Source organism: Rutilus rutilus (assembly GCF_951802725.1).
Source record: "Rutilus rutilus genome assembly, chromosome: 3".
NCBI classification, from domain to species: Eukaryota; Metazoa; Chordata; class Actinopteri; order Cypriniformes; family Leuciscidae; genus Rutilus; species Rutilus rutilus.
Genome location: NC_140211.1, coordinates 39,288,034 through 39,313,427, shown reverse-complemented (window position 1 = coordinate 39,313,427; position 25,394 = coordinate 39,288,034). Strand labels below are relative to the sequence as shown.

At 38.4% G+C, this 25,394-nt stretch overlaps 1 protein-coding gene across 2 annotated transcripts in view; it reads right to left on the bottom strand.

The window, feature by feature from the left end:
• pcxb (pyruvate carboxylase b) overlaps positions 1 to 25,394 on the bottom strand; it is a 239,641-nt gene that overhangs the window by 108,142 nt on the left and 106,105 nt on the right. The window contains exon 10 of one of the 2 annotated variants that reach the window (XM_084406108.1): positions 13,059 to 13,241. The exons of the other annotated variant lie outside the window; for it this stretch is intronic. Within the exon in view, the coding sequence (XP_084262234.1) occupies positions 13,059 to 13,241 (183 nt within the window). The remainder of the gene's footprint in view (positions 1 to 13,058; positions 13,242 to 25,394) is intronic. 2 annotated transcript variants of the gene reach the window in all.

Sequence of the window (25,394 nt, the reverse complement as noted above, 5' to 3'; positions counted from 1 at the left end):
AATGATGACTTCAAATGAAACAAATATCAACATCTAAACCTCTGTTAATTCTCACTAAGATATTCTGTAGATGTCTGACAGAAATAGTCAAAGTATCTGTATTTTATGTCTGTGATTAAGGGCAGCACAAGTGAGCCAGAAAGTCTTTCCTTCAGATCTGGTTTCTCTCATGATTTAAAGATGTGTGATTTACAGATGTTTCCTTTATGTTAATGATTTTTGGACAAACACAAACTGTCTGTGAGTTGCTTTGGAATTGCAAATGGAAATTACAGTGCTATGCATAAGTTTAGACACCCATGCTAAAGTTGACTAAAAAGAGGAATAAAAAATCATCTTTTGGAAATTGAACTTAATGCCTTAATTTAAAAAATTAGGAAAAATCCAACCTTTAAGGACACCAATTTTCTTTGTGAATGAATAATGTATCGTAAATAAATAAATGTTCTTCCTTAAAATACAGGGTGCATAAGTTTGGACACCCCTATGTTAAATTCCCATAGAGGCAGGCAGATTTTTATTTTTAAGTTTTTTTTTTTTTTTTTTTTTTAGGATACTATGCATCCTGATAAAGTTCCCTTGGCCTTTGGAATTAAAATAGCCCCACATCATCACATAGCATTCACCATACCTAGAGATTGGCATGGGGTACTTTTCATAAGATCATCTCTCAATGCAAATCAAACCAGCTATTAGGCTAACTGAAATAAAACCATGCCAATCTCTAGGTATGGTGAATGCTATGTGATGATATGGGGCTATTTTAATTCCAAAGGCCAAGGGAACTTTATCAGGATGCATAGTATCCTAAAAAATAAAAATAAAAAAATACTTAAAAATAAAAATCTGCCTGCCTCTATGGGAATTTAACATAGGGGTGTCCAAACTTATGCACCCTGTATTTTAAGGAAGAACATTTATTTATTTACGATACATTATTCATTCACAAAGAAAATTGGTGTCCTTAAAGGTTGGATTTTTCCTAATTTTTTAAATTAAGGCATTAAGTTCAGTTTCCAAAAGATGATTTTTTATTCCTCTTTTTAGTCAACTTTAGTATGGGTGTCTAAACTTATGCATAGCACTGTACATTGAAATAAACATGAGTTTTAATTCAATGCATCCTGAGAGTGTTTATTTGGTCCAGAAACAGAATAAATTATATCTAAATGAGACCATAAATGATGTTGAAAATATGCCCACAATGACCACGTTCGAACTAGTTTTTAACCTTGTACGGAGGTTCCATGAACGTCTATATCGGACGTGCAGAATGCATAAAAAAAATACGTCACAAAAACTTTCATTCTGACTCCTCAGTGGACGTCTTTTCAACGTACGCTTTTGTGACAAAGACGTTGAAAATACGTCTTTAGGACATCATTTTGCTTAGTGGGTTGTGTACACACACTGCCAACACACATTTATGTTCAAACGCCATGTAAAAGTGAGTTTTGCATAATAGGTGCCCTTTAACTACTTGTTTTAGGTGGTTAAACCACTCTGTGAGCATGCCATTTCTGTTGCTTCCCGTTTTGCATGGCTTATAGCATGGTCTACAGCATGGCTTGCAGCTCCAACACTGCTGTTTTGCTTTAATTTGTTTTGTTTCGGGTTTTTTTTGCATTTACTAGCTTTGTGTTGTATTCTATAATCTTTGCATTCCACAACTTGTGTTGGATTCAATAACTTGCATTTAATATTTTTTGTTGCATTTATTAGTTTTGTTTTGCATTTTAAGAGTTTTGCTTTGCATTCAACAAATCTGTCTAGCTTTCGTGACCTTGTTTTGTTGTGACAAGTCTGTTTGTTACCTGTGGTTTTGGTTTTGTTGCAGTTGGAAGAAAAGTGTTTCTGCTTTTGTATTGGTTTGTTTATTTTGTTTTATGTTGAATGTTGTATTTCCCTAATCTTGCTTTTTCTCTTTCCTTTTTGTTGGAGCTGGGGGCCAGGAGAAGGCAGGCTGGCTGTTCCTGTGCGGCAATAGCTCTCTTCTCACCAAAGCGGTGTGGATTTGCAGTGAATTTCTTTAGTGTGTAAGTGTGGTTTGGAGCATGTGTGGGTATCTATTATTACAAGCATTACTGAAGCCCGGAATCTAGCCTGCCTGCCTCCTTATTGGTAAGCCCCAGCTCTTTGTTTGTTTGTCTTTTTCTTTTGTGTTTGATAAACTTATTTCATAATGCTACTAGTTTCTTGTTGTGGCTGATCCTTTTTATGATTGCTATAATGAATGAGAAAATTTAATGAATTGACTGTTTAAATAAAGATGTATGCCTTTTATCCACGTCTCTGGGTCATCTTATGAAAAATCTAACCTGTGGGCACTTGGGTCTTTCCCGGGTAGTTAATCCTGGGTGGCGTAGTCATCCCCTTTGGATTCAGTATAATAGAGTACAAAATGTCTTTAACCCTTTATAACACCTCCATCGCCACATAAGCAAAGTCAACAGTGATTACAAGGTGTTTTGTATCATTTCTTTGACATGTACCGATGCCTAGCCTGTGCGTATATTCTTGGGCTATGGTTAGATGTCTATTAAATTTTCACTGACAGCCCAAATTTCTAAATTTCAGCCTAGATGTCAGGGCTGTGTTTGGACGGCTATTAGACGTCTTTTAAATGCAAAATTGCTTGCTGGGAAGTGACAATGGTATATACAGATAAACCACAGCTACTGTAGGTGCATTAACATCATGCACACCTAGCCATGGATTATACATTACATAATAATACATTTTAGTTCCTTTTTGGAGGATTCATGATTTTGTTGCATTGAAAAGCACAGTACAAACAAATTTGTCCTTTTGGGTTCCACAAAAGAAAGAAATTCACACGGGATTGGAACAAGTTAGTAAACGATAGAACATGTGAGCGCTCCAGAGTGGCCATGATTTAGCCCCGGAGCAGAGTCGGAGCGTTGGTGTTCTCATTCGCTCAAAGATCGCTCCGATACTGCTTCATCATGAGCATAAAATATGAGAGATAAGAGGAAAACCTGGAGTGGAGCTGGAACGGAGCGATTAGAGAGCACTTTGAGTGAGAGAGAGAGAGAGAGAGAGAGAGAGAGAGAGAGAGAGAGAGAGAGAGAGAGAGAGAGAGAGAGAGAGAATTGCTGTTGCTACGCTTGGCTCACATACTCTGGGAAATGATGGCAGAATTTTCATTTCTGGGGAAACTAGCCCTTTAGCTCAAGTGATGCTACTGATCTATTTCATGTCAGTGTTTTTTTACAGTTCATTTTCTCAGCACAGATAAGCACTTCAAGCACAGATAAAGCTGCCTAACTTTCCATGAGTCTGTGTTATTGTTATACACTGCAGTCTGATATTATTCTATCTCCAAAGTTCACTTGTGTGTTCATAAAGTGTCTCCAGATAGCAGTGAAGGGAGATAATGGACAAAAGAGATTATTAGATGCAACGGAAAAAATGGTTAGATGGAAAACAAGCCAGGAGGAATAGAACGAGAATGAAAAAGTAAAGACACGGAGAAGGTGTGTGGCACATCTGGCTTTGTGCCGCACATCTGGCACAATTTGACTTTGATTTAATGCTTCCTGGATGGCCTATCTTCAAAGAACCACTTTACCAAACACTTCCCCTCACTTTCCTTTATCTTGTTATTCCTCTTTCTCTCCTGCGCTCATCTTCTTGTCCTTGCAATCATGTTTCAACCAAAACATCTTTGAAAAAAAAAATGAAAAAAAGAAAGAAAGAAAGAAAAAAAAAACCCTGCAAACAAATAAGTCACATCAAAACCAAGAAAGACAAGCTTTCAGCAAGGAAACCTTTTCAAGTATTTTAGACTGCTACTTCAGCATATCCCTTTCTTTCACATACTGCCATCTTCACTCTCTCCATATCTCCTCTCCTAGAGAAAAGAAGCATTTTCTTCAATTTTGCACTTTTTGTGGGTACATCTAAAGAAGACTTCAGTAACTTTCATTTGTACAGAAAACCCTAAAGGCACAGTTGATCAGATCATATCAGATGTGACACATACGCAGAGTGAATTTCTGCTCAAAATGTGATGATTTATTATGTAATAAGTTCATGCTTTCAAGGTGAAGTGTATCTTTTGTCAGTGTTAAAACACTTTCTCCTATCCCAGTGTAATGTGCAGAGACAACTATAATGAAGCCATTTGTAGGTTGACTTCCTGAAGAGTGTGAACCATGTGAATGTTGGGTTAAGGATCATTGTGCTATTTTGTATGTATTAAGTTGTCAAAAGTTTAGTACCAAGTTAAAAATGTGACGATACCAGCATTTCCCTCTAGCATTTTGAGCACTGTTGAACGGATTCTTAACACCTATGATTAGCCATTGTGTTGACGCGCTCAACATACAGTGAGGAAAATAAGTATTTGAACACCCTGCTATTTTGCAAGTTCTCCCACTTAGAAATCATGGAGGGGTCTGAAATTGTCATCATAGGTGCATGTCCACTGTGAGAGACATAATCTAAAAAAAAATCACAATGTATGATTTTTTAACTATTTATTTGTATGATACAGCTGCAAATAAGTATTTGAACACCTGAGAAAATCAATGTTAATATTTGGTACAGTAGCCTTTGTTTTCAATTACAGAGGTCAAACGTTTCCTGTAGTTTTTCACCAGGTTTGCACACACTGCAGGAGGGATTTTGGCCCACTCCTCCACACAGATCTTCTCTAGATCAGTCAGGTTTCTTGGCTGTCGCTGAGAAACACAGAGTTTGAGCTCCCTCCAAATATTCTCTATTGGGTTTAGGTCTGGAGACTGGCTAGGCCACGCCAGAACCTTGATATGCTTCTTACAGAGCCACTCCTTGGTTATCCTGGCTGTGTGCTTCGGGTCATTGTCATGTTGGAAGACCCAGCCTCGACCCATCTTCAATGCTCTAACTGAGAGAAGGAGGTTGTTCCCCAAAATCTCGCAATACATGGCCCCGGTCATCCTCTCCTTAATACAGTGCAGTCGCCCTGTCCCATGTGCAGAAAAACACCCCCAAAGCATGATGCTACCACCCCCATGCTTCACAGTAGGGATGGTGTTCTTGGGATGGTACTCATCATTCTTCTTCCTCCAAACACGTTTAGTGGAATTATGACCAAAAAGTTCTATTTTGGTCTCATCTGACCACATGACTTTCTCCCATGACTCCTCTGGATCATCCAAATGGTCATTGGCAAACTTAAGACGGGCCTTGACATGCGCTGGTTTAAGCAGGGGAACCTTCCGTGCCATGCATGATTTCAAACCATGACGTCTTAGTGTATTACCAACAGTAACCTTGGAAACGGTGGTCCCAGCTCTTTTCAGGTCATTGACCAGCTCCTCCCGTGTAGTTCTGGGCTGTTTTCTCACCTTTCTTAGGATCATTGAGACCCCACGAGGTGAGATCTTGCATGGAGCCCCAGTCCAAGGGAGATTGACAGTCATGTTTAGCTTCTTCCATTTTCTAATGATTGCTCCAACAATGGATCTTTTTTCACCAAGCTGCTTGTCAATTTCCCCGTAGCCCTTTCCAGCCTTGTGGAGGTGTACAATTTAGTCTCTAGTGTCTTTGGACAGCTCTTTGGTCTTGGCCATGTTAGTAGTTGGATTCTTACTGATTGTATGGGGTGGACAGGTGTCTTTATGCAGCTAACGACCTCAAACAGGTGCATCTAATTTAGGATAATAAATGGAGTGGAGGTGGACATTTTAAAGGCAGACTAACAGGTCTTTGAGGGTCAGAATTCTAGCTGATAGACAGGTGTTCAAATACTTATTTGCAGCTGTATCATACACCTCACTGTATATGTCTCTGATTGGCCATTGAGGTAATTGTTATTTAGTTTGTAATTGTGAGTATTTCTCGTAATTTTAATTCACCCCCAATTTTTTCATTTATCTATTTATTTGGTGGAAACAGACTTTAACATTTAGTGGCACAGAAATCACTTACAATACTGTTACATTCTCCGGTAACACTGTATAAGTATACAATAACAATAATTTGCAATCTACTTACAAATTAGTAGATTATCCATACTTCATACATTTTAGTCTCATACATTAATAGGCTATAAACTAATATTGAGTTCTTCATTCACTGGGTCTCATCCACAAGCATGCGTACACACACATTTGTGTGTGAAATGTGCGTATGAACGATTTTAAGAACAAATCATGATTCACCAAAACATTTGTAATAAAATGTATTCTTAAAATTAACTGAAACCACACGTACACAAAAAGCCCTTACTCTCTACGGCCTTATAATCGTGCAAAGTTATATTTCATCCTAACACGACTAATTATATTGAAGTGTGTTGCCTTAATTGTATATAATCCAGGGGTTCCTATGTCAAAAATATATGCCAAAACTGGCACGCTAAGGGTTAATCGCTGGCACGTGAGCAAAAGTGAGAGATATGTATGTATTTCATTCAGATAAAGTACCTCGTACCTGCCTGCATACAAATCTACATTTTGAGGTAATCATTCCTCATAGTAACACAGCTTGTAATATTAAGGTGAACCACATGCACACAAGTTACTGACTGACATCTTACAGCTTGTCAGGCTGTACATAGTCAATGGTATACATTTCTGAGATATTTTGTATAGAGTCCTCATTAAAACATTCCACACACATCGAAATGACTGTGATGCATCGTGGAAACACCGTTTATGTGTACCTGGTCACTTCATGTGTTTTCTCTGATCATATAACTATCCAATCATGAAAAGACCAAAGAGAGGACATTTTTCACATTCCAGATGAAACTGGACAAAATGCATCTGGTTGTTGAAGCCACAAATGTAAAACTACAAATGTTTACTACTCCTAAAATTGTAAAAACTAAACATGTGAGAGCGATTGATTACAGCTCCCGGTACCCAGATATGACAGCGCTACTGCAGCACGCATCAGTGAAGAGAGGTAGCTGAGCATCTCTTCAGCAAGCCGATGTGCAAACTGCCGCAAATGAAACAAAGTTCGGCATCTCATCCTGAACCTCAACACACAGTCGTCTTCATTAAAATGATCTTACCTGTGCTAATGCCTCTCTCTCTCTCTCTCCAGTATTTAATTGACGAGTTGTCAACACAAAATATAACAATCCAATAAATATGATGGGTATGATTTTACCCCAAAATTCAACATATTGACACAAAGTGATAACTGCAAATCCAAGTTTCGCTGGATTTTTAGATCACTGAAAACCAATGCTGCCACTCAGTCTTTTTGCCACTCGGTGGGCGTAACCACGGCCTATTTTATATATTCATTTATTTATTTATTTTTAATCATTTGTTTATCAGCTTTACATGCAATCTGGCATCAATCACATCATTACCGCATAGCATAAGCCGATTGGCCTTTGCTTATCCTGTAGCCAATGAGATTGCTTGCTCAACATTTAAATAGTCTAGATCAATGTTAGCTGTAAGCTTGTCCTGCAGTGCTCTGAAACCCTCAATCTCCCCCAGCTCCACCTGGCTAGATATGTTACAGGATTCATGCATGTCTATTCATGCAGCAGCAACACATGCACAGAAAAATACACAATGACGATGATTTTAGGTACAATATATAACAAAATGTATGTGGTTTGTGTTTTAATATGTAATATACAATATAATGTGGAGACTACATTTTACCAATTGGGTAACACTTTATAATAACTGCACGCTATTAATCATTAGTTACGCATTAGTAAACAGTTAATTTGTCATTTATAAAGCATTAATAGACATTAATAAGCAGTTTATAAATACAGTTATAAATGCTTTGTTCTTGATTTATAAGCATATCTATAATGTGTTTAATAATTGTATTTTCATACTTTTATTAATGATCAATTTATCATTTCTAAATGAAGTATTGCATTATTTACAAACCGGTTATTTAGGAGTTGTCAGTGGTTCATAAGATCAATTAGAAAGTATAAGTAAATGATTAATAAACTGTTTAAATACATATTATTATTCAGACATATAGTAATAGTTACTCAGTGTGTTAATAAATGCTTTATTAACATGTATTTCTACTGTAATTCATGGTTAATTCAGGTAGTTATAAAGCATTTAGTAGTGGTCCGTAAACTATTTTTGTGAGCTCATCTAAAGTGAAGACTAGTTTTGCATTTGCAAAGGAGATTTACTCCTGACCACATTTACTGACCACTACTAGATGCTTTATAACTACCTGAATCTTCTACATTTACTTACACTTTCTAAGTGATCTTATTAATCAATGACAACACCTGGTTTGTAAATAATGGTAAATAATGTAACTGGTTTGTAAATAATGCTATACTTCATTTTAAAAATGATAAATTGATCAATAATAAAGTATGAAAATACAATTAATTAATAAACTGCTTATTAATGTCTAATCTTTATAAATGATGAATTAACTGTTTAGTAATGCTTAACTAATGATTAATAGCATGCAGTTATTATAAAGTGTTACCATAAATAGTTTTAATTATAAAGTAAAAGTTTGAAGATGATTTGTAAGTACTTTATTACTGTATGCTTGTTACATAGTTTACATAGTCTTTTGGTATCAAGGCACTGCTTTGTCACGGTTTTATTTGGAATGCAAAACTTGTATCTATAACTCGGATTCATTCTCTTTGTCCAAAAGTATTATTCTAAAGATTCTATAAATATTCAATAGAGTACTCTGTTCCTTAGATATCACAAACTAACATCAAATACATTTGAATAAATTTAGCATACTATTGTCATTCATTCAGCTTACTTAATGCTGACGACATAACCAACAGTATATGCATTTAATTTTTCTGAGCAGTGTGCAGTTACAGGGCTCCAGACTAACTTTTTTTTTACTAGGAGCGCTGTAGCCCCTGACTGAAAATGTTACGGGCGCAAGCAGAAAATTTAGGGGCACACCTTAAATCAGCTTGCAATGCAATTATTCAAATTTCCCCCCAAATAACTGTAATACTGACAAATTATGTAATAATAAATAGACTTAACGTACAGATATTACAATGTGCAGTTTTATTTTAAGTTCACAGGGCTCCAGACTAACATTTAAGGGCAGCAGCACCGGAGCCACTGAGTTCTACAGAAAATATCTGGAAGCACTGGGGCTGACAATAAAGCACTAAGCTTAATTTAGGGTGTAGATGAAATTAACTTTATTATCATTCACAATGTCTTAATATTAATTAAAAAGCAAAATGAGTGAAAAAATGTATATTAGGGAGTGAAAATAGCCAATAAGCATCCTACTGTTTACAATGGTAATTTTATTTATTTTTAAATAAGTGTTTAAATAAGAGTTTTTCCTACATCTTAAAATGTTTAGTTTTAGGACAATCTTTAAAGGATGAACAAAAAATGTGTTGGTCATCACATTAAAAATAAAATAAATATATATATATATATATTATAGTTTTGAAGTGCTGGAAAAAGATGTTTAGTACTTGTAAGCGTTTGACTATTTGTCACGATATGGTTGTGGAAAAGGAGAGCGAGGACTCAATTGCAGAGGTTGCATGTTTAAAGTCCCTGTAAAGTCAAAATTAAGTATGTGTTCTGAGTTTGTCATACCACCGAAAAATGTGTTATTAGCCACCCAGCCCAATTTCAATGATTAAAAAAGCCGCCAAGTAAATAAAATAAGCTATCAAAATCTCGAAAAAATGAGCAGTAGTCTCAGCTCTCAAACGCTGGGGGCGTGTCCGCTGGCTGCGCTGAAACCACGCCCACTCGCGGGAAATATGACTCGCGCACAGCTCGTGCATGTCGGCGCGACGGGAGGATGAAGGCCGAAGCGGACAGCGGGAGATAGTCGGTTCGGCCCCATTCACCAGTAACAGCGGATTATCAGTGAATTCCAGTTGTCTCCAACGAAAGTAAACTATCCTGATCTCTACAGAGGCGGGTGTGGTGGTGATCATCAGCTCTCCATCAAGGTAACGTTAGCTCTTCACAAGATAAATCCACCTCTTCTTGATATGATCATTTTTCGGAAATTTAAATAAGGACACCGATCTGTTTTCTAAGTGATTGCATCCAGGGAATACGCATTTACATGACGAAGGCATAGCCAGAGCCATGGGCATAGTAGCTAGCAAACTGTAGGCTGTCTGATAGTAACTCGCGATTGAGCGATAGGCTTAGTGACTCCGTGCGTCATCAAGTAGGGGCCCAATCAAGCTCAGGGGGTCGCAGTGCGTCATCGAGCCCCCGTTTTAGCCCCGCCCAAAAAATCCGGCTCACAGCAAGGGTGAAAAACTGTTAAACGGTCTAACTCCACAATTTAGTACTTCACAGTTCTCAGTCTTTGTAACATGTTTTAGCAATACATTTCTAGCACTTATAATGTGTTTAGAATTTTTTTGTAGAATTGCCTTTACAGGGACTTTAATAAAGATAGAAAATAAATACAGGTACAAATTAAAACCAAAAGCAGGCAAACAAGATAAACAGGTCTTTAGCAGGAACACGAGGAAACATAGAAATAACGAACCAGCACTGGACTACAAACACAGGGAGACTAAACAGGGTAGCAAACAAAGGAGGGTAACGAGTAAGGCAGGTGGGACAAATTAATCAATAATCAGATAACAAGATGGGAGGAGCAAGACAATAGACAGGAGAGCACATGGAACAAGGAAACACATGACAAGCCATGCGCTCACAACAAACAGGACTAGAACACAAGAACATGACAAACCGGGAAAGTCAGAGCTCTGTCACCAAACTAAGAATTAAACCAGACAGACGTGACAGAACCCTGACACTATTGTATATGTAGCGTATAACCACGTAGTTATGGTTAGAGTTACTACATTAGGCTAAATCCATGGTGAATGTTGCTGATTTGTGGACTGAAAGCCTTCTATAAGTGTTTCTCCTGGTTTTCACGTCAGCGCTGTTTGATCTGATATCTATGGTTTATAACAGAGAACTCTGCGCCGAATCGGAATGTTTCTCACTGGATCTCGCAGCGATGATGTTATTAATTCTGATGCGAATTCAATGGATTTCTTCACTGGATCTCCTAGTAACAGTGTCGCGTGATCGAGCTCGGCCCGCGACTGGCAAGTTCGGGGCTCTGCGCTGTCTATTATTGGTCCGAACTAATAAACGGTCCGTGAAGCATAAATGAGTAGCGCATTTTTGTTCCGCTTTCATTTTGTTTGTATTCGCTCGCTGCTTGGTAACGTTGTGGTAACGTCGCGCCAGCGCGACCTAAATAAATATTTGGTTGCACCGGCAGGAAAAATGGTCGCAGTCTGGAGCCCTGAGTTAAAGCTCTGGGCTCACTGCATTGCGTGGAGGTGGTTTTCAGCTTTGGCATCGACAGGTCTTTCTCTTTCTCTCCCAAATGTGAAAAACACTGCAAACAGAGCATCTTCTTAAAGAGACATGCTTGTTGGTGACAGTTGCTATGGGCACTACCATCTCACATGTCATTTACAGTTACCATCTCTCCCACTGCATTGCTCTTTTGCCTGTTCTGCCACCTCGTACACTCCCCACCCCTTCCTCTCTTCCTCCTTATGTCCATTTACTCCCCTCTTCATGCACACACTTTACTTGTTCCAACACTTTTCAGGTCAGTATGATCTGGTGTTCAGACATCTTGTCTACAAAGCTAACAAGTGCTAGACGAGATGAACTGGTGAAATACTGCAGGCAGAAGAATTCATTCCGGCTAATTGGATGGTGTCTGATCATCTGGTGAAACTAGCTCTGCTCTGCTATTATGGTATGACTACTGTAAAATTGTTATGATGACAAAAGAGACTTACGGGAATCTGAAATATGGCCATTTTGGGCACCGAAAGAACAGAGTTACTGAGTCAACTACATAAAAATAATACAAATAAAAAGTGCTTCAGTAACTGCTTGAATGTTAAATATCAGCAGTATATAAACAATACAATTGTAAAAACTCTGTCCCAAGAGGGCACAACTGGCATTATGATGTGCGTGTAATAGTGTGCTAATTTTGATCATTTCAAGAGATTCATGACACTGAAATATGACAGCTGACTGAGAGTTTAGGCTATTACGCAAAATGCTATGGGGCATTTAATAAACAGGCATGACTGCAATACTAACAACAACAACAGTGACTAATAAATTATCTGAGTCACCAAGCCCTTGTTTTAAATAATATCAACATACTGAGAGGAACTTAAAGACGCTCAAATCCTGTTCCACATATCACAATTCAAATATGTTCCGATTGGTCGAAACGTTAGTCATTTATTGTTATGCACCTTAAATAAATATTTTAATTAGTAGACATCTGTGCTGCACCGGCGATTCCTTTTGTCTGGTTTGTTTTGTCCTGCCCTGGTTGCACCGGATTGTTTGTGGATTACAGAAGCGCAGAGAACCTTCTTTTCAAATGTTCCGATTGGCTTTGATCTTGTGACCTTACACATATTTTTGCTTTTGGCATGGACAAACACACCTCTTTAATGTACCCTATTTTCTGTCCTCCAGGCCTGATTATTAGTCAACAGTCTTTCTAAAAAAAATCCCTTCCCTCTGAAATATCTGTATGCGCTTGACTACTGTTGGTTTAGACTGTGTTAGATCTCTATAAAAAGGTGCCTTCATGTCTTAGGAACCTCTGATCCCTTGAGCTTCTGTGGATTTTTGAAACAGCGACACTGTCAAAGGCCTCATCTGATACAAAAGAAGTTTTTAGAAGTCAGAGAGCCTTAAAGCCTAAATGTGTTCTCAGCTGACACATACAGGTAAACATAAAATCATTGCATTCAACACAAAATTCATGAGATAAAACAAAGCATTTGTTAAAGGTGAAATCTCTTTCACAACATTTCAACATACATCAACCCTACCTTAACCCTACCTTACAAAGAGGTCTTGCAATTCCTGGAGAAAGCTATTCGTTAGCATTCCCATTCAGACGCGACTACTTTTGAATGGTCATCAATGAAAATAACATTTGTTTGTGCATTTACCACATGACAAATCAGGTACCAAGATAACAAGCCAACCTTGCATGCGACTCTCAGGACTGCTATTCAACACCTAAAGGATCAGTATTGCACCTACCTTAACACCGCGAACTCTGAACTCGGTTAACGCTCTGTGCATTTTGGTTGCGGCGGAGGGGAGGTCTTTGCCACTGGCTATGACTTTAACCAGCAGTGAGTCATAGTGAGGGGAGATGATGGCCCCCGGAAACGCAGATGCACTGTCTAGACGAATACCCATACCCTCTCCACTGCGAAACACCTGTTGAATGATGGGAGAGAAAGAGGGATGATATGAGTCCAAGTAAAACAATACAGTTACGGAGCACAGTGTTGACACATGGACTGTGGAAAGCATTTTGAATAGGTCAGGCCGGAAATGAAATAATAGCAACACCTTCCAATGTCTCGTTTTTGCAAATACATTAATAACTAAGCATATTTTAGTTAGAATTCTACTTTTTTTTTAATAAGTGGGCATGACCGCATTATATTTATAGAATTTTGTGCTGATATGACATCATTAGGCAATGAATAAATAAATAACAAGTATATGTAACGTAAATGTCACAAAAATGACAGAATTCTGACACAGCAGAGCTCAGCACTACAAGCATGTCAGGTTCCATCAGGTGCCTTGTTTTGCTATATTGTTAATAATATATGTAATTTTAGCAGATACAATCTAAAAGGAAAAATACACTACCATTCAAAAGTTTGATGTTGGTAAGATTTTTTAAGATTTTGAAAGGAGTCTCTTAGGCTGGTGAGCATATGCTGCATTTATTCGAATAATCACATCGAATTTGATGTCACGCGTTTTTTAGGCCAACATTTTTTTTTGTCACATCCAGCAAACATCTCCTCACTATCACTACTAAGGAAAGAAAGTATAAGACTTTGTAATGTCCATTTGTTTCCATTGCACTGGACAGTGAATAAACCCTCTCAGATAACTGTCATATGAAGGAACTAGCCTACCTGCAAGTGCATAAATAACTTTACTTAATTCATACTTGTATGCTTTATGACTGCAATATAAGTTGCAGGATTCCACATCTACAGAAAGGCCTACAGAAGAGTCTGCACAGACAGAGGAGACATAGGCCTACAGGTGGGCAGTGTATAGCCAACTTTTCCTTTTTATTTGTTGCATGAGGCATGTCTAATATCTCTTGACCACTGGCTTTTCTTTACAAAGAACAATTGTAATAAAACTCAAGGAACTAAGCATATTTGTCTTTTATTAAACATTTAATGAAAAGTGTTTTTTTTTTGGCAATGTTGTGTAATATGGCACATGCAACAATGTCACATGCCCTGTCAGGTGTGCAATCCTCAGACTTTTCAGACACTGAAATCTTCCCTTTAGTTAGCCAAAGTTCATTTCATGGTGTGCCCTTGTCCTGGAGCTGCATTGTAACTGGTTTGGGTCAGGGAATGGGGTCATAAAACACCTGTCTGCAGGCAGGAATATGTCATAATCACCTATGAAAAAATGCAGTTCTGTTAGGATCAGCATAAGTGTATGTAATACAGTGATCTTGATATTTAATTGTGGAACTTTCCTTACCACTTTCAAATAATGTGCATAAATTTGAATCTCTGAAAATTCTTAAGTCATGCACAGATCCTGGCCATTTTGCTTTCACATTTGTGATATGGAAGATTTTAGTCAACTGCCTTTTTTTTATTTGATATAATATTACTAATCTGGAATATTAAGAATCACAATAGTAACTGGGCTGCACATTTACATTGTGAACCCCCTTTCTGTTCACATAATCCCCTTCATTGAGGCCTTGATGGCAGTCTATGGTAGCCTATAGTCTATGGTACCAATCACGTTAGTGAAGCCTGAGTGACATATCTGTAATCGGCATGGTCATGATTGTATGATCTTCATAAAAAAGTATGATAGCCTAAAAAAAAAAACCCGATTGCACTGGACAGTGAATAAACCCTCTCAGATAACTGTCATATGGAGGAACTAGCCTACCTGCAAGTGCATAAATAACTTTACTTAATTTATACTTGTATGCTTTATGGCTGCAATATAAGTTATATAAGTCTGCACAGACAGAGGAGACATAGGCCTACAGGTGGGCAGTGTAGAGCCAACTTTTCCTTTTTATTTGTTGCATGAGGCATGTGTCTAATATCTCTTGTTGCAGGCACTTGACCACTGGCTTTTCTTTACAAAGAACAACTGAAATAAAACTCAAGGAACTAAGCATATTTGTATTTTATTAAACATTTAATGAAAAGTGTGTTTTTTTGGCAATGTTGTGTAATATGGCACATGCAACAATGTCACAGGCCCTGTCAGGTGTGCAACAGACACTAACATCTTCCCTTTAGTAATCCCCTTCATTGAGGCCTTGATGGCAGTCTATAGCCTATAGTCTACCAATCACGTTAGTGAAGCCTGAGTGACATATACTGTAATCGGCATGGTCATGATTGCATGATCTTCATAAAAAATTATGATAGCCTAAAAAAAAAGAAAAAAAAAAGAAAAAAGGCTTTAAAAAAAATGCTTTACAACATTGGGTCTTAAGTGGCTTGGAAATGCCAAAAAAATCAACCTAAAACTGTTTTTTAAACCTAAAAGCGCCAGGTAAATTCCGAATGACACGACAGACAGCACTTTCCATCAAGTTCTCCACATCTCCAATAGTGTAAAGGAAAGAGCCACTCGCAAATAATCTTAGGGCAATGCAAACAGTTTGTGCTGTAGCCTAGTTAAAGCCCGACTCTGACAAGTCGAAAATAAATGTGCGTTTCCAACAAATTAATAATGTAAACGACAATCTCACGAGTCACGAGAAAAAATATATATCTCAGAAAGTGCACTATCGCGCTGCGCTGGACTTCCCGTATCAGCTCCGCTTATAAAGCCGCAGTCTAATCCTGATAACATGAAATAAGCCTGCTCCCGAGCAGGTTTAAGATTGCGCACCTGTTGCTATGACAGCAAGTCCAGGATGAGCGTCGAAGAACCAAACAATCCAAGATCATGCCAAATCCCCAACAATCAAATCCAGCTAACTGAGTTAGCGACGTACTAAGAACAGGCCCCAGGTCTGGTGGCGAGCAGGATTTGTTTCCCCTTACATTAAACCACACCCACAGTATATGACACATGTTTGACTCCTTGCCTTACTAATCAGTGAGATTTGACACTTCCAGTTGTGGGAGGAGTTGATATGGAGCCGTCAAGTTGGACACTTAAAGTGATGCTCACACTGTTTACTTTCTTTATTGAAGACTGACGGTGCGTTTCCACTGGCGCGTTGCGAGCGGAGCGGAGCGAGCGTTTTCAATTCATTCCTATGGAAGTCGAGCTTCACGCTCGCGCAGTGCATTTTGGGATTGACAGCGGACCGGAGAAAGCGTTGAGAGCGACCGAGAGCGTCAAAAGGTTGGGCAGTTCTCGACTTTATGCAAATATCAAGTGAAAAACGCGGTCGGCAGCCAATTGCTGTGAGGTTCGGGATGTGACGTCTGTTTTGAGAGTTTAAAAATATGCAAATTGTGCCGGATTTTATGCTGGATTTAGTGCGTAAATCATTTTGTTTACAAATTAGACGCTTTGCAGTTGTTATATATATGTTAAAGATTTTATTTTGGATGTGTTCATTGTGATTATATTGGCTGGGTTTATAAAAGTTTATAAAATTGAAAGGATCTTTGCTTGGGGCATTTGGAAACAAAGCTTGTCTATTTCTAAATGTAATCGCGTGCATCGCTGATCATGATTACTGTCCGTGTGTTGAAAAAACTTATATTAAACACACTCGGAACAGACACACCCCAAAGCGGAGACGTTACAGCGTTGCCAGCGGCACTGAGCGGACTTTTGCCGCTGTAGTGGAAACGCACCGTAATATGGTGCGTTCACAACGAACGCGAATAGCGCGTCAGGCGCGAGTGATTTCAATGTTAAGTCAACGCAAAGACGCGTTATGCGCGTAAAAAATTCCTGCGGCGCGAATGGGGCGTAGAGCGCGGCGCGGTAGACGCGAATACGCCTCATTCGCGCGTCAAGTTCGCGCGAATGGCGCGAATTGAGCGTCTAGCGCGTTATGCGCGAATGATTTTATTAGTGCTATTTGTGCATTCACGCGTTTGACGCGAATTCGCGTCTGCCGCCCGAGTTGAAAAATCTGAACTTCTGCGTCAATTCGCGCCGCGTTAACCAATCAGGAGCCTGCTTGCTGCTGTCACGTGGTGAAGTGACAGTTTATAATGTTATTTTATGTGTGGCCTCAATAAATTATTTTGTAATATGACTAAAATGCACAACAAAGCAAATCTTTCACATAAAAACTCGATTTCAATATATGAGAGATACTCATTTTGTATTGAATGCTATTTATTCCATATCTATTCTAGATTATATGAAACATTAATCTAATGTAAAGACAACAAACACAATTTAGTGTATAAAAACAAAACAAAAATCACAGGACAGGTTTCACTTTTGGAGGCTGGCTCCATTTATTATCAAAACAAAAAGTAAATGACAGATTAGGTGGGTGCGGGTGAGGGTGAACCTCGCGCCGGGCTGTACAGCGTGGGCTCGTCAGGCAGCGACCACTCGAGGCCGAGGCCTTATACGGCCTACGCTGTCCTCGTCACAATTTGCTACAGGAGCTAGGTTTGGTGGACCTAACGGTGAGGATGCTGACGAGGACAGCGTAGGCCGTATAAGCCTCGGCCTCGAGTGGTCGCTGCCTGACGAGCCCGCGCTGTACAGCCCGGCGCGAGGTTCACCCTCACCCGCACCCACCTAATCTGTCATTTACTTTTTGTTTTGATAATAAATGGAGCCAGCCTCCAAAAGTGAAACCTGTCCTGTGATTTTTGTTTTGTTTTTATACACTAAATTGTGTTTGTTGTCTTTACATTAGATTAATGTTTCATATAATCTAGACTAGAAACGACTGTTTCGCGTCAGCCATCCTTACAGAAGATAGGGCAAGAATGATCGTCCTGGCTCAGGAGAGCCCTAACCTTTTTTCTTTTGTAAAGAACTTTGTGTCTTGCTGCCACCAACGCCCTGGACGACGAGACCCTAAGGACCCTGTTTTGGATCGGGGCAACTTTCCAACACCATAGTGACCTCCCAGACACCACAGGATTGGACTGGAAAGAGACTGTCACGTACTGTCAGTGTTTGTTTGTATTTTCATAAGTTGCATGTCTTTCTTTGTTATGTTTTCCCGCCACTCATCTGTTTCCTTGGTAACCCTCATTAGTTCATCTGTCACACCTGTTTAACTTGTAGTCTTGTCAGCTGCGTCTCGATTTCCTGATCTGTTTCCCCATGTATTTAAGCCCTGGGTTTTGCCTCGTTCATCATCCGATCTTCGTCCTATTGAGTGTGTGAACCTTCTGCCTGTCTGTACCTGTTTGAATTATGTTGTTAAGTAAAAGTTTGTATTGGAACTTTTGATTCTCCTTCTGCCTGCACCACACCGTGACAATAACATTAATATTACATGATTAATGTTACTTTGTATCATGTTTCAGTCTGTATTATGTTGTCGTCATTGAGTCTGGCCAATCGTGAAATGGGCTCTACGGCCTTACCATACACTCGGACATAAACCGCCTCAGCTTCAATTAAAGAAACATTTTAATAAAGCTTTAATGTTTTCATTCTTAATTTCATTCTTAATCAGTGTGCCTGCATTATTTATACAGTAATCAGCCTGCTGTGGCCCATATTAGTACAACATAATCACATTACATAACCAACTATGTCAGTTCTTGCTGAGGTCATTCTCTCCTCATATAAAGTGCTCTTATCAGACAAACATTTGTGAACAAAAACTATAAAAAAAAAAGAAAGAAAAGTCACAAAATCCAGGATTGGTTATTAAAATGCTGCTTTGACTTGATGTAATGCTGAACAGACATGTCTGAGTTGTATTTTTTGTTAGTTATTTGTATCACTTGTTTTGACACTGTAAACTAGTTGAAAAATAAGCAGTAAGTTCACTTTTAAAATAAGCTTGAATGTATGAAACTATTCAATTATGTCTAAACCTGTCAAAATGATCACCAGTGATTAAGAAACTCTGCTTAATGTTTATTTCTTTTAACACCGTTAGCTAATTTGTCATTGGACTATTTCACTCAGTTCTGTGTAATTATTCAACACTGAGAACGTCTGGAAGAGCACCAGCGCAGGTGTCTTGGTTGAAACAAGTGATGTCCGATTCGTGAACAAACTGTTCTTTCTAAACAGAATCGTTCTAAACAGTTCGTGTCTTGCGTCAGCGCTGATCCACAAGTTACTAAAGTTACTCACTTTTGGACTGACAGTCCCTCCGACTCTAAATAAGTATGTTTTACTCCAGTAAATCCAACAGTTCTTTGAACTGAGACATGTTGTGCTGAGAGAACTCATGAGCACGAGCAGCTGATACTGAGCATGCGTGTATTACCGAACGTACAGATAAAGCGGTTCTCGGATCACCAGTAACAGTACAGAACCGAGAACTGTTTATTTCGGACGTGTTCGACATACTGAGAACCAGATGAGCTGAGCATGCGTGCACTTTTTTCAGAGGGACGAAATGCATGTTTGAAATTTCTGAAATGCAAGTATTTTGTTGAACATCAATAAGTGTAACAAAATAAAACATCACATAATTACTGTCTTTTCACTGTATTATTTTAAAGATTGGAAACACAATGAATGGATTGTAAAACTAAACATTTATTATTATATTACAACATTATTTTCAGGAACAGCTAATTTAATTTCTAAGTAAGTTGATATAAATCTTTGACGTAAACTCTTGCCAAGGTTTTAAGGGTGCAAAGTAAATGTTTATAATGTGTTAATCAAAACATAACGTTAAACATACTTGAGACATGCATCGACTTTTCCGACGTTTTGTCGACTGTAGCCTATAGTAAGGTTTCAGCAGTTCTGAAATCATCAGTACAGACCTGAGAACTGTTTCTTTTGGACATGTTCGATACGGAGAACCGATGAGCTGGAGATACTGCGCATGCGTGATAGCACCGTCTCTGAACCGAATTTTCTTTCGGCCAACTGCATGCTGTGCTGATACTCGAGCACGGGTGAACCGAGAACTTAAATGAGGGGCCGAATTCAGTGAAATGTACGTTTATTTAATAACAAATACAATAAAATTGATGAAGACCAGTTTATTCCCTTTAGATCTTTAAGACATGTAGACCATCTGCGTTTGCACATCACCTGTAGGCTACAGCAGTGGTTCCCAATTCCAGTCCTCGTGACCCACTGCTCTGCACATTTTGTAGGTCTCTCTTATCTGACACACTCAGTTCAGTTCATGGAGTCTCTCCTAATGAGCTGATGATCTGGTTCAGGTGTGTTAAATAAGGGAGACATACAAAATGTGCAGAGCAGTGGGTCATGAGGACTGGAATTGGGAACCACTGGGCTACAGGGTTCATTTGCAAACCGTAAATGTAAGAAACTTATCCAAGATGATTATGATGATGATTTACAAATGTTGAATTACGATGAATTCAAAAGAAGTTATGATTACAAATGCCTTTATTTGAATGTATTTTTATCCGCCGGGATGATAGAATTGACGTCATTATGTGAGAACGTAAAAGAACTGGTGAACCGTTTTTTTTTTTTTTAACCGGTTCATTGAAACGAACTGTCCGAAACTAGTTGACTTCCCATCAGTAGTTGAAACGCACACATTTACTTAACTGTCTAAATGGGGACATATACTTCTATTGTTTTTATATGAAGCTAGTTATAAACTCCTAACTCTAACATAAAACTTTCAGCATAAAAAAAAAAAAAGAAAAAAAGTTTAACTACATTTTTACATGGTTTACACAAATGAGGACATCCCCCAAACAAATGAGGACATCCCCCAAACAAATGAGGACATCCCCCAAAGAACGTTTTGGGAGATTTTGTCAGGTTTACAAATAATTCAGGTTAAAAAAAAAATTCCCAAAATATGTTTCAGTAGGTACAAACTGTTAGCCTGACTACGTCAGACTTCTTACTTCCGCTCAATTTCATTTCGCTTCTGTACTCAGTCTGAGACAGCGTAATAGCTTTCCGTTTTCCTCCGGCCTGAAAACAGCCGGCCAATCAACGAACAGAGGGCGGGCTGAGAGCCGTGACGTAGACACTGATTGTACCGTGGATGCGTAGATTTACTTCACATAATCTGCAAAAGTCGTTCACAGCCATGTTCACTCCGGTATTTCGCTCGATGGTTTTGCTTTCGCATCATACTCCATGTATTTACAGTGGAAGTTAGATGCGGCTGAGCATGCGCATAACACACGCCATAACCAAACGTTATGTGATTGGCTTATGGGAACCAATGATTTTAAACTTCAGACAAGCGCCTCCCCGCGAGAAAGAAAACGCTTTTCAATTATGCCATGCCAGACTCTTGTCTACGAAGCAAAGCGAAGTAGCAGAGTTTGGTATTACCAGGCAAACAAACTGTCATAGGAGGTTGAAAATCAAGTTGAAACAGGATTTAATTGCAGCAATCTTCAGTTTACTTTAACAAAATTCAGGGTACTAACAGGACAACTGTCAAGACGCAATATTAACAGACAACTGAAGAATCAAACAGAGGGCTTAAATACACAGGGCAAACAAATGAGCTAATGAGATAATTTACTAGACACACCTGGACAGAATACTCAATCAAGTAACCAAGGAAACAAATAGGCAAGAAACATAGGAGAACAGAACCAATTAACAAACTAACAGCAAAACACTCGAACAGAACAGGAACACTAAATCAAACTGAATACTGTGTCGTTCCTGATAGCACCTTAACCTTTGAAAATTACATTAATAATATAATTAATTCTACCAATTTTCGTTTGAGAAACAAACTACTACTGCACTGCACAGCACTGCTACTCTTGTACATGCCCTGGTTACGTCACATATAGATTATTGTAACTCTCATCTCTTTGGTCTTCCTTCTAAAACCTTACATAAACTGCAGCTGGTCCAGAATTCAGTGGCACAAAATCTCTCTAGAAGAATTTCTCCTGTTCTTTTCCACTTGCATTGGCTTCCGGTTAAATATCGAATTGATTTCGAATTGAAGTCTTGCTTCTTACCTACAAGGCTCTTCATAATTTAGCTCCTTCGGATCTCTAATCTTCTTCAAATCTATACTCCTGCACGTAACCTAAGATCCTCTTCATCAATCTTTTTAGCCCAACCGCATATTCGTTTGAGAAGTATGGGGTCCAGGGCTTTTAGTTATGCTTCCACAGGACATCTGTAACACTACAGTCTTCACACTTTTAAATCTTGTCTTAAAACTCATTTATTTAAACAGGCTTATTTATGATTGCTGAAATTTTGAATAAAAGTATGTTATTTACCTTATATACCTTAGTATCTTAATGTATATTATAGTTTAATGTATATTATTTCTGTTGTTGTAATATTGATGTTTTTAGGAAGATTTGTAAGGTGACCTTGAGTGTCATGTAAGGGGCCTATAAACAAAATGAAAGAATGAAAGAGCAGTCATCTATTACAGTTCTCCCTGAACCAAAATAATGAGATTATTCTGCTTTCACAACATGGAATAACCATAATTTCGAGATGGCAACCCGTAAGTTCAACCCGGAGCTGTTCATGTCCTCAGACTCAGATTTATGAGTTTCTATGTCAACACTATCAACGCCAAAATGATCTGGAGCAGTCAGGTGGTCAGCAATCTGTAAGTTGTTTACATTCATTATTATTGTAATGTTATGTGCTTTGGAGACATGAGGTAATTTAACGCCGCCTCTCATATCGTGATGCTTTGCAGACTCTACTCTGGCTGTGCGTGTTTATGTCTTTTGGAGGAGCTGTGGCTTTTGAGAAGTTCTGAAGGGAGGGTGGGATCTCATGCTTTTAAAGCTAACTTGCTATTGTTAGCCTCTCCAAAATTGTCTACCCTACTTTTAATTATGGTCGTCGGTAGGGCTGCACGATATTGGAAAAAAATTACATTGCGATATTTTTCCCCCAACGATATATATCGCGATATTGCGAGCCATCATTCCAGGCTAAAGTCAATAATTACCATTCCATGTTATTAATAATTTCACTAATAAGCAAGCTTCATTACAAGTAACAAAAAGGCCACTTAATATTTTATTCCAGAAACATATTTCTCTCAGAATTCGGTGAACGTTCTACACAGGACCTAACGTTCTTCGGGTTCTAGGACCTGAAAAATTATGTTTTCTGTGCTGATTCAGTGACGCGTTCATGTAAACGCCACCTAGACCCAGCAAAAGTAATGATTCATAATATGTAAAATATTACAATGAGACATTTTAATTGTTTATTAATAAACAAGTGTTTTCTGTAAAGATGAAGTTGACAATATACTGACTCGCGATCTTCGCAGCAGTGATCGGGAGAAATGCACTTTTCATACAGATTAAATATAGCTATATATTTTTTTAATGGTTCTGTTTAAAAGTAGAGATTTCTGTAGATAATAGATATATTTCTTTTTTTTTATCTTTTTTTTTTAGGTGTGTGAGGCGAGTAGGCTACCTTTTACGCTGAGTTTCGGTTCATGGATGATAGCTTAATCTCCGGTTCAGGCGCTGGCTGCTATATTTAATTATTATTAATCATTATTAAATCCAGGAAATTGGATAATGAAATACTGATTAAAATTAAGATACAATTAATACAAAACGAAATTCGTTTTAAAGAAAGGCTTTGTGCTTTCTGTTTGAGGTCTCTGTGAAAGTTTTAAAGCAGTCTTTTAGTGCCGCTTTCATAACGGTCGCGTCCGTAATGTCACGTAACATTGTTTTTTCCTCATAAATGCGAACACGAAAAATAAACGAATGTTTAAAAAAGACAACCATCCACAACTTTATAACACTCCAGCAAAGTAGCCTACCTCTTTTTGGTCAACATCCTCCTTTTTGTAGACGAAATAGGCTAGTCCCAAATAGCTGATTTTGACTTTTTTTTGCGGCGAATCCTCTTCGTCGCGCATTTTTGAATGTTGGCTGTGAGCGCGGTGAGCTGCGGCACAGCGAACCAATCACTGTGCAGGCACGCAGAACGTGTATGTCACCCCAGCAAAAAGCCATACAACAAACTCGTGTTTACTGTGTGCTACCGTTCTCTTATGGGTACTACTAACGTTACCCTTCACATCGCATGTTCCGGCGATGTGACTATCGCTCATTCGCACATCGCGATGTCGATGTTAAAACAGAATATCGTTCAGCCCTAGTCGTCGGTAAACTCTTAAGAAAGGTGGCCAAGATGGGCCAACTATGCCAATACTGAATATGAGAACAAAATAGCTTTAAAGGGTATTTTATTACATTTTTATTGATTTGACATCCATTATCACACCTTTTTTTCTCTGAATAAAAGGCATAGTCAAAGCAAACCTATATTTCACAGTCTGCAAAACGCAATTTCAGTAATTCAATAACTCAATTTGAACAAAATGTTTAGTCAAAAATACATCTAAACATGCTAATATCACACTCATAAAGTGTGAGTAAATTTGCTGTTTTATTTTAATTATGGAAGATTTGTATTCAGCTGTAGGATTGAGTGCAAATCAAATACAAATGAATCTTCCAGGTGATTTGTTCAAACATAATTCCACACAGAACTCAACATTCCAGACACCAAATCACCAACCCCAGAGCCATAAAAGAAGGCTCCAGCCAGTCTCCGATAACCAACGAAAACCCCCAGCTAAGAACTTTATGGCCATGCAAGCTTCAAAGAGATGAGCCCAACTAAAGGAAGAACGTGTCAATGTTAGATTGGTTCCAAAGACTGATTGGTTCAGAGATGGCAAAAGCTCGGTGCTCGATCAAGATAACAGCAGAGAAGCTGCTGGACTCCACACAGACACAAAACAGACCCCAGTCTCCTTAAGGACCTCTGAATGACCCAGAGTTTTGAAATCACTTCAAACCAGAGAACTGAGATTTTACCTAAAACAATAGATAAAATCATCCCAGAACAATTCTCGATGGACTTATAATCAAACATCATACTACATGATTCTATTTTGTGTCTACAATATATGTGTGTGTCTAATATGCTTAGATCCCATATAATTCATGTAATTGTTATAACTATTAGATGCTTGAATGAAAGTGTGTCGTGCTTCCTATCAGTACGATCGTATGTTCTCAATTCAAAAGATGGCTTGAGTGAAATCTGTGTGAAATGTTCCGTATTCTTATAATAGTAATAATGTCTAAACCAGCGATTCCCAAACTGTGGTCCGCGGACCACTAGTGGTCCGTGAGGGTACTGCAGGTGGTCCGTGGAAAGGCAAAATTAAATATAAAATAATATTTTTTTATCTTCATTTTACCAGGAAATTCACATTAAAAAAAA